General features: G+C 34.1%; 2 protein-coding genes across 3 annotated transcripts; one reads left to right on the top strand and one right to left on the bottom strand.

The window, feature by feature from the left end:
• The first annotated feature begins 288 nt into the window (after nt 1-288).
• On the top strand, nt 289-4,090 carry MCD1 (multiple chloroplast division site 1). Its single transcript, XM_078978949.1, has 5 exons — nt 289-492; nt 815-1,057; nt 1,173-1,339; nt 1,993-2,380; nt 3,720-4,090. Exons 1-5 carry the CDS (start codon nt 448-450, stop codon nt 3,903-3,905), a joined length of 1,029 nt encoding a protein of 342 aa, XP_078835075.1. The 5' UTR covers nt 289-447; the 3' UTR covers nt 3,906-4,090.
• Nucleotides 4,091-5,018: 928 nt separating this feature from the next.
• On the bottom strand, nt 5,019-9,081 carry LOC145030577 (protein DETOXIFICATION 27-like). Of its 2 annotated transcripts, none has more exons than XR_013676633.1 (9): nt 8,479-9,081; nt 7,850-8,391; nt 7,675-7,761; nt 6,784-6,840; nt 6,223-6,461; nt 5,906-6,024; nt 5,542-5,631; nt 5,333-5,460; nt 5,019-5,235 (listed from the first exon to the last, which is right to left on the bottom strand). XR_013676633.1 is itself a non-coding variant. In XM_078978947.1 (9 exons), exons 1-8 carry the CDS (start codon nt 8,968-8,970, stop codon nt 5,413-5,415), a joined length of 1,674 nt encoding a protein of 557 aa, XP_078835073.1. In that variant the 5' UTR covers nt 8,971-9,080; the 3' UTR covers nt 5,019-5,235; nt 5,377-5,412. The 2 variants fall into 2 exon arrangements, 1 of the variants encoding a protein (XP_078835073.1); XM_078978947.1 differs by having other exon boundaries at nt 5,377-5,460; nt 8,479-9,080.
• Between the last annotated feature and the right edge of the window lie 1,522 nt (nt 9,082-10,603).

Raw genomic sequence — 10,603 nt, 5'->3', positions numbered from 1 at the left:
GTGTTTGACTGTACAAGATTGAAAATTTCGGGTTGTAAAAAAATGTTGGTTTTTAAAAATCATGAAAGTGCGATTTTTTGTGACTTTTAGCATTTAAAGCTAAATTATACTTAAAAATCAAGAAATACAACCCAAACACTTTTTAAAAATAACTTTTGGGTTTTGCTTTCAACCCAACACTTTTTATGACTTTTAGCATTTTGTGCTATTTACCCTACTGAATATTATATTTATTCAATTTTTATAATGTCGGAGTCCTTGTAAAATTTCATGAATTGCGGTTCTCATTGCAGCCAACATACCTCATCGACTTTCAATAGTCGACACTTCACAATACAAACAAAATTACTGAATAGGTATCCTTGAATATTTACCCTAAATCGATTTTTTCAAACCTTGAAACCCTAGATTCTATTTCCACCATGGGATTATACTTTAGTGACTGAAATGGCTTCATTTTGGACTCTGCAATTGCATCCTACTTCGATTCCGGTATGTATATTCTACAAAAATTCAATCTTGTTCTATGTGGGCATTGTCGATTTTCGTGAATAAGTTAACGAACGAGCTTATTCTCATGTGGGTTCTTTCGATATCGATAAGTGAGTCGATGTTTCATGCTATTAGGCTGCTTTTTTGTTTATATTTGTGTAAAATTTGAGTATCATCATTTGGGCAATTGCGTATGGACTGGATATTCTTCATTTTGGACTCTGCTTTTTTTTTTTTTTTTTTTTTTCCTCCTTCAATACAAGCAAATTATTGAACAATGTAAACTCCATTTTTAATTCTTCCAATTATTGTGTTCTTGAAGCATCAAGTTTCAACATATGCATTTGAAGTTAGACCACAACTAGGGTTCACCAAAAGGTACCGAATTTTGAAAGGGAAGAACAAACGTAAAGATTTCTTTCTTAAAGCCTCATCCAATGAAGATAATCAAATCAAAGATGAAACAATCATCAGCAAAACAAAAAGCAATGCCATGTGGGTCCTACAAAACCAAGTTTCAAGACTACAAGAAACAATCGTATCCCTCCCTCCCATTATTTTTTCGGTATGTTCTTCAAATCTAATCACATTTTTAACTATATTAAACTAATGTTATTGAACTTAAGCTATCTTCCTCTACTATTTGATAATCAGTTATTCTCTTTCACTTTTTTTTACAGATAAAAAGGTCTCCTCATTCCAAATTTGCATTGGGGTTTTGTATAGCAGCAACTGTATTGATTGTTGCAGTGAGAGCTTATGTGGCAAGAAAGCCAAAGTACCAACGCCAGGGATCAGTTGCTGATCTTGTCAGACGTGGCCAACTAAATTCTGATAGAAGAGGCATGTATGACTCCAACCCCTTTCGTCATTTTCCATTATTTGCTATAAACTTGTCTATAATACATTACAAAATGTCCAATATACCCTTTAGTACCTAAAGATAGTGAAATTTTGTGGTTTAAGAACATTAGCAAAGCAATAGTTGTTTGTGATACTTCAAATGGATGATAAGTAATTGATGATCTGAAAACTTGCCAAATGATCGAATGTTGCGAGTTTCTTGAGAGTCCATAGATGGAATTTCTGCAATTTTCTTGAAACAAGAGTATTTATTATTTATTGTTATTTCAACTGTAATATGAAGCTTAGCATGTACATATGGGATAAGGTCACCTAATAGCAACATACGTTTTTTTGTACATCCTAGCTCGTTGTACAATTAATAAAGAAATCATTTTTGTACTATTTTATGGTAAAAAATTCATTACATTAATAAATGATCTCATTTTTTGAGATTGTAGGTATTATCAAGCTAACTGTATTTTTGTTTTATTAAACTAACAAGCCTGGATTCTGGTCTTTCACGTCTCCTTTTTATATAGTGGATGCATAACAGTGTACATGTGGATGCCATGTCAGCACCTTCATTGATGGACAAAATAAAAAAAGTAGATAGCTATTTACTGACATTAACGAATCCTGTGTGTGTTTTTACAGATCAAAGACACCCATGTATGACGATCCATTTAACAACCCGTTAGTAAAAATTAGCAAGAACAATTCGTCAGTTGAAATGTGTGGAAAAGTTTACCGTTTAGCCCCTGTGACTTTGACACGAGAAGAACAAAACATACATCAAAAAAGGAGGTCAAGGGCGTATCAATGGAAAAGGCCAACAATATTCCTTAAAGAAGGGGACCCGGTGCCTGCTGACGTGGACCCGGATACGGTTAGATGGATTCCAGCAAATCATCCATTTGCAACAACTATTAGTGACATTACTGAAGATTTGGCTCAAAATAATGTTTATCAAAAACATGGGGTCCCATTTCGTATTCAGGCTGAACATGAGGCCTTGCAGAAAAAACTTGAAGCTTTGCAAGGTGTAAGTGATTCTTTACCTTTAACATGATAGATACAACAGGTTGTACTATGTTTGACCTTATGTCAATGAGACAAAAATTGCAGCTTTTTGTCTCACCCAAAAAGGTTCCCTTTTTTTTTTTTTTTACCAATCTATGCAACAATGTTTTACCCTTTTTACCAATTTGTGGAACAAATGTTTTATTTTATTTTAGAGTAAATTACACGAATGGTCCCTATGGTTTGGGGTAATTTGCACGTTTGGTCCCTAACTTATTTTTTTTTTTTAAACTCGGAAAGTCCCTACTGTTTGTTTTTATTATGCGTTTGGTCCCTGTCTTATCTAAAAAGACTATTATTTAAATAGGGAAAAATGGTGGGGTAGGTAAGGTAAGGTGAGGGTGGTGGGGTTGTGAGTGTGTTTATTTAAATAAATTAAAAAATCAAGGGAAAAATAGTTTTTAGGTAAGATAGGGAACCTAAAACCATAGGGACCATTCATGTAATTTACTCTATAAAGAAACATGTTCCTGATAAATTGGGATAAAGATGAAAATCTGTTGCATAAATACACATTTGATCCTATTTTTATTATAATTATTATTATAGTGCAGGGTTAAATGCAAGAAATAGAATTGTAGCATCCTTTGTTCATTTCTTCTTACTATCACACTGTATTTTCAAAAAGATACAAAACAAGTTTTGTTGCTATAATAAGAAAAAAAATTGAAAGCAGAATGCTTTAATTGAGTAGCTTTTCAAAGTACAATGCCTTCATAAAAAAATAAAATTAAAATTACAATGCTGTAGAAGAAAGAAATGGAAAATTGAAAGTAGGATGTTACAACTTATACTCCCTCTGTTCCATATTTATTGTCTATTTTTGACTTTTGAAGTCTTTATTCTTCAGGTTTGAGCTTAAATATTTTTATTTGTAAAATAAATTACTTGATGAAACTTATAACAATGAAAAGACATTTAAAGCACAATCCATTCATATATTTTGCATCAAGTATTATTTATCATAAAACAAAAATATTTAAGGTCAAAGTTGAAGATTAAAGACTTCAAAAGTCAAAAGTGGACAATAAATATGGAATGGAGGTAGTAATACATAAGTATGTGAAAGTACATTGTTATTTCATGCATTTAACTAAATTGTTTTTAAGATAATGCATACAGCATACTCTAAATTGTTACTTTATGGTTGAATAAATTTATACGAAATTTAATTATAGAATCTTTAGAGTTTAGTTTTCGCTATATAAAGAAAGTGTTATGACATGTCGTGTATCAAAGTGACATAAATAATACACAATTTGGTAATTATCGTTTGATGTATAAATATTATGTATTTGCAGGATCAAAAGTTCAACAATTTGGTAATTGATCCGGGAACTGCTAGAAATTTTGAGAGACCATTTAATTCCAATATCAAAATAGATGATCAGCAGCAGCAGGGGGAACACAACTCTGCAAATGGTCAAACAGGTTTGCGACCAGAAAGTCAACCCAACTCGGCGTCTGAAGAGAAACAGACACAATGAAAAAAACTCATCTTTGTACAATGTTGTCATGTCCTTACATCAATATGTTTTGTTTTCCTTTTATATTAACAGGTGTATAGTTTTTTGAGCTGTTTTGGATTTGTTGATTTGACTATACTGACTTGTCAAAATCATATGTTGAAAATGGTGGATTTTTTTTTTGATAGTAGGGTTGATGACTGTGAGATAGTTGTATCAATTTATAACTATATGAATGGTGAAGACCTTTGGCATAAGAAAATGAGTACCTTTGATAACATTACATTTTTGGTCCAATGGTTTAACTAATTTTTTCAGTTTTGGTCCATAAAAGAATCGGGTTGCAATTTTGGTCACTCAGTTCTATGTAAAATAACTATATAGCTCACTTTGGCACAAATATCCTTCTTTTGTGATTGATAACCTGGTTTCCAGGACTCCTGACTCACCACTATGGCAATCGTATGTTTTATTTTTTTTCATTGGCAGGTTTTTACCACTCCAACAACATTCTTTTATCATCCAAATGTAATTTCCTATATTTCTATAATAATATTTAATGCTCGTTTTTATAATGTTGGTTGGAGTAATCCAGAAGTTTCAATGAGTTGGAATTGTCTTAATTTTATTTTTTGTCTTTATCTTTTTCCCTGTTTTTTTGGTAGAGATAAACTCAAAAGTTTGCTTCGTTTTTTAATGCTTTCCTTCCAATATAAGTAGACAATTAAAAAGCTAGTTTGAAATTTGACAGTGCAATATAGCACTTTTTCCTTTCATTGTTTTCCGCTGTTATTCCCCTGTTTACGTGTTGTCATCAAAACAAAGAAAGTCCTCCATACAACCATGTTGTCTTTGTTAGTTAATTACTACGCTTAAACATTGCAATAAGTGAACTTTCTTTTGCATCATATGATTATTATGTGATTAGTATATGCTAAAGAGGATATATGATAATGCATGAATACTCTTAAAGATATTTAAAGGGACTGTTTACGTTGTAAATTTATGGTTGATGGAGCCTGATGGATCTACCCTAGCTGCATAATCGTACTCAACAATGGCGGCTCACCCACAAAACTTCACCCTACCTTTTTTTTTTTTTTTTTTGAGAATTTCTTAGTCTTATAATGCATATTACCAATTTCAACAGTATTCTCTTATTGGTTCTGTAGTAGTGTAAATGGAAGAATTATTTTTGACAAATACATAAGAAAATTACAATTGGGTCATAAAATTTGTAGCATTGAATTCTCTGGCATTTCTCTTGGTTTTTGTTTGATTACTTCAATTCTGTAATATTTATTTCCATAATTCTTCAACAGCACAATCAAACCATTCTCCGCACCAGAATCTGGTATCATCACAAACAGATGAAAGAAAATGATAAAACCAAACAACCAAACAGCTTTTGGGATGTGAGCAAAATTTCATATGGATTAGTTAATTACATTTCCTCAAAAGCAAATGTAATGAAGAAAGAGACCAATAGTACCAAATTTTAAGAGGGATAAGAACTTTTCATGCATGGTCAATTAGCAACTGCCCATTTCTTCAAATGCATTCTTGCTCTTTGTTCCTGAAAGTTTTGTAACACATACTTAATCTGATCTAGAAGTATTGATTTTGAATATTTTTAACAAAGTTAGGTGTAGCTTACCTCTTTTTCCCAATCACAACGACTTGTAATGATAGCCAATATGACTGTTTGAACAGCAGTCCCTCCAAAGATCATTCCAGCCCAAATACCCTAAGCAATACACTTCTTAAATCTTTCATAAACACAAAGAAAAGATAGACAATATTCGACATACATTAGATTATCATGCAATTAAACCAATGCCAACGAAACAAAAATTGCAATTTTCTGTCCTAAACTCGCTCTTGATCTCTTTATGATGATCAAGACATGATGCCCTTCTCATCATCATTATTGAAAATAGCCAAAAAAAAAAAGTTTGTCCAATATAGTCAAATGTAATAAAGATAACCTAAATAAAAGAAAATGTTAAATGTGTACATACCATGACGCCAAGATGGAAAAACCACCCCATGGCAACTCCCATGGGGACACCTATCAAGTAGTAGCAACCTAAGTTTATGTATGCTACATATGCCTGCCATCCGGAACCAACCGCAACACCTATATATCAGATCAAATGGATTGAGTATATATATATATATATATATATATATATATATATATATATATATATATATATATATATATATATATCTATTGGAGATAATTAATATTGGAAACATATTATCTCCATTAATACTTTCAATGAATGTATATTGGTTCTCAAGTAATATAGATTCAAAACGAGGATGGGTTCACCTGAAAGAACGGGTTGAATGCTATTGAGGAGAATGGTGAAGGCCAATAGGACTGAAAGTTTACTTACGGCATGCAACACAGGTTCACTGGTGGTGAATATTAATGCAAGCTCATTGTGGAATAACATGATCAAGATCCAGAAGAAGACACCAATCACTGCAGATGTTGTAACGGAAACTATGGTGGCAAATCTAGCACCTTTCCCGTTTCCTGCTCCTAACTCGTTTGCAACCCTTACTCTGAATCACGTGATCACAAATTAATTAAGTATTACATCTCAAGAATATTTAATCTTTAAAGTTCCTTTTCAAATTACACAAATTTGGTTTTTCCTGGATATATATATTTGTGATTTGTGAAGGAATCGATTCAATAAACTCCGGGATTTATTAATTATATTTCATCCCAGAGAAGAAAGTTGGGTCTTCTATTTGCTTGTTAACAGATGGGCAGGTTCCTTTTGTTAGAAGATCTTTTTAGGAGAAAGTTTCCCTTTCAAATTCGTTTTTCTGCAAAGAGAATATATGTTTTGAATCAATATATATATATTAAGAAACCTACCCTGTTCCAGCAAAGAATCCAAGAGGGATCATGAGTTCCAAACCATTGATAGACATGCTACAGAAAAAAAAAAAAAACGCATATAGATATTATATATTGGTCATGATCAAAATAGGTAGTAATAATTAAAACTTTAGTATTGTTCAATATTTACAAGATTCTCATTAATACATACATCTATTATCCGTTTTTATATTGAAGCGCATGCACACAATTATACGCACACATACAAGCACACTTAGATAGCTAGCTTAATTTACAACTTTTTTTTTTTTAATTATTTTTTTAATTTTACGTATTTCTGTTAATTAACTATTAACGTACCCATTAGCTGAAAATATAATATATTTTCTTACAAAATATATTAATGGGACAACATTATTGCTTTTAAAACTAGAACTCCAAAACTATTATTTAACGTTATTCGCATCATAAATTATACAATTAATTAAATTTGACCGTACTTTTAATTCCTTCGAATAAAGCGGTAACATTATTGTGTGGTTCCTTTAGAAATGACTCGGAATATATATTATATCTTCAACTAACGGTTTTTCTGTGTCAATTTATTTATTAATATATTTTATATTTTTCCAAAAAGAAACACTTTAAAGATAAAAAAAAAATATAATTAAGCAAAGGCAACGGTATTATGCAATTGGTGGCCAATGACAAAAATTGTAATATCTTGATTCTCCCAACTCGCAAGCAGTTTGTATCGCAAAAGGCAAGATGCCAATTCTGTTTTTGTATTTTAACATAAGAAAATAATATTCAGAAATATATAATTAATACCAAGAACAAAAACAGACAACCACATGTAAAAACATGAATAAAGAAATGTGGACCACAACAATTATATAGTATCAGATTATTATATTATATTATTACCATATTGACAAAGCATCCACAGCAATCTTTGCGTCCTCCAAGTTGCCTGTAATCACGATCAAAATCCTGTAGTACCAGTTTTCCAAACTGCAATTTCCAAAAAAAGACATTCGTATGAAATAAATATGAAGTCTTTATAGCATGATCAACAGAAAAACATATGTTAATTGATTACCACAACATGACGCCGGAAGCAGCGGAGAGTTTGAAAAACGACCATAATCCATTAAACGCTTCCATGGAAAACCCACCCCAAGTTTCCGGGCAACCACCGAACACAGAGTAACAGAACATCCCCAAAACAATCAGCCACCACGAGAAATTAAGCATAACCACCGTCCAAAACAACCCCAGCTGAAATCTATACACAACCAGCCAACTCAACACCGAATGAAGCACCAGTGTCCCCATTGATACATATGCAATGACATGCGTCTTAAGCTGACACTGAAGAAACCTTTGTAGTGTGAACTGAAAGCAAAGGCTGAAATGGAGTGGTATCAAACTCATGCACATCCTACCGGAGAGCTCAGATATGTCGTACGGTTGTCCCATGAGTTTCAGCACCGGTGAAGCGAAGATGTATAAGGGGAGAAGGAGTATACAACATATGAAAAGTACGATCCATGAGCGTTGTAGATACACTCCCAACATTCGATAGTTTTTGGCTCCATATGCTTGGCCACATAAAGTCTCTAAAGCACTTGCCATACCCAACTGGAAATTAAACCAAATGAAAACATATTTAGAATCAGAGAAATCAACTGAACTTGTTTGCTGGGTTATAATAAGTTGTGTACATACCAAGAGGCCGATGTCAAAGCCGACGATAACATTGGTGGCAATGGAGACGGCGGCGAGCTCCAGATCGCCAAGATGGCCGGCGAAGGCTTGGGTGATGACCAGCATGGTGTAGGCGGATATACGGCTGAAGATGGTGGGGCCGACTATGTGCCATAGCTTTTTGGATTCGATGAAGAACCGTTGTTGGAACGAGAGTTCGAGGTCCTGGTCAGGGGTTTTCGAATCCAAGTCGATGTTTGGTGGTGAAGTTTCCAACAAGGGTACCAGTGTTGGTGGCTTGATGCGATCGCCGGTGCCATTGCCGGCTGCCATCTTTCTCGATTTATAATTTTCTCCTTTTCTGATGTATTCCTGTGATTCCTTCTCTAAAAGTGTAGAAAGAAAGAGAATCTGTGTTCGAGGCAGCGAGATATGCGTAGTTATAGCCTTATAGGAGTTCGAGTGGTGGACTAGGGCATTTGAATCATATCCCTCTTTTAGTAAAAAAGGCATCCTCCAGATATTGTCAACATGCTGTTGAGAGATTCGAGTTGCGGTTTCGATCGAAATAGCAAAGTGCGCATATGTTGTTTTTTTATTCCATTTGGTGTTGTATGGGTGACGAGTTAAACACTTAAATGGGGTGAAGAAGTACGTCCATATATTCGTTGTTTTCTGCACATTGTTTCTTTTATAAGATAATAAACCAAAAGTGACAGTTGAGTTTTAGTGGCAACGTCTTTAATGGTGACGCTATTAGTTGTTAGGTATAGAAGAAAACAATAAATGAAAACAGATTTGAGAAATAAGAGAGATCATAAATGAAATCAAAGTACACAAAACACAAAGATTTAAGTGGTTCACACTATCTTGCGATGAGCTACGTCCACTGTCGACTCAGAGAGAGATTTTATTCTACACACGCTTTTCAACTATAATGTTACAGATATGGCCGTTTGTAAATATATAAACGAGAAAATCTGACCTAAACCTAAAAGGCCAAGCCTGACTGAAAAAAACACAAAAAAAGTACAAAATATTTACAGTTTTTAAAATTCCAGATCTGATGATAAATCTTCAGATCTAACAATCTCCCACTTGGAGGCTTGATCATTCAGCTGCCAAGCAAGTCCGTATCCTCTGTAACACCCTCTCTCTCTCTCTCTCTCTCTCTCTCTCTCGTCCCCGCCTCATCTTCAAGTTCCTAAAAGCCCAGTTGAAACCATGCACAACTCTAACTTATCAGTTGGTACTACTTTCGTAAACATAACAACTGGATTCTTTGTACCAATGAAATGATATCGCGTCTTTATGTGTTTTGTTTGGTTGTGAAACACCAGATTTTTCACGAGATGCACTGCACTTTGATTGTCATAGTGGAGAACACAATCTTCTTGTTTTTATAACACCTCGAATTTTGGATGTGAAACTGGAGAGTTATAATGCACATTGTAGGACCTACTCGACGAGTTGGTTGGTCCTAACTCGTCGTGTAGGAGCTGAGCTGGTTGCGCGTGTTTTGAAGCCTATCGTCGAGTCGAGGAGCTGGACTCAACGAGTTGAGTCTGTATTGAGAAAACCCTAATTTTAGGGCTTGCACCCTACTTAAAGGCCCTTAAGCCCTCATTTCCACCTCCCTAACCATTTAGACACACTAAGAGAAACCCTAGACGAGCTGTAGTCGTTGTAAGAGAGAGAAAGGCTAAAGATCTTGTGTTCAAGTGCATTTTTAGAAGAGGAATGAAGAGCAAGAAGGTTTGGAACGAGAAGAAGCTTTAGGTCCAGTGTTCTTTCAGTGCTAGCTGTCAATTGGAGGTAAAAAGCTATCTCCTTGATCATTCCTTTTGTTAGATGTCTTTCTAGAGAGTTTTAGGGCTTTATCCCATCTATCTTTTGGTTTGGAGTTGTTGAGCTGGTCATGGGAGTGGAGACTACAAATCTAAGCTATATGAGTCCCTATGAGCCCAAAGATTCGAGAGTTATTAAGCTTTGGGCAAGTATTCAAGCATAAAGACCTTTATGGAGTGTGTTTTAGCATTTTGAGCCCTATATGCCATGCATGAACGTAAGGCTTGCAACTTTACATGATGATTCAGCCTTAGGAGGCTAGATCCAGAGTATGTGACCTTATTTCTGTCCAAATCGT

The sequence above is a fragment of the Lactuca saligna genome, chromosome 2, assembly GCF_052625555.1.
Source record: "Lactuca saligna cultivar CGN05327 chromosome 2, ASM5262555v1, whole genome shotgun sequence".
NCBI classification, from domain to species: domain Eukaryota; kingdom Viridiplantae; phylum Streptophyta; class Magnoliopsida; order Asterales; family Asteraceae; genus Lactuca; species Lactuca saligna.
Note: the sequence above shows the minus strand (reverse complement) of the source record. Positions and strands in the feature narration are given on the sequence as shown.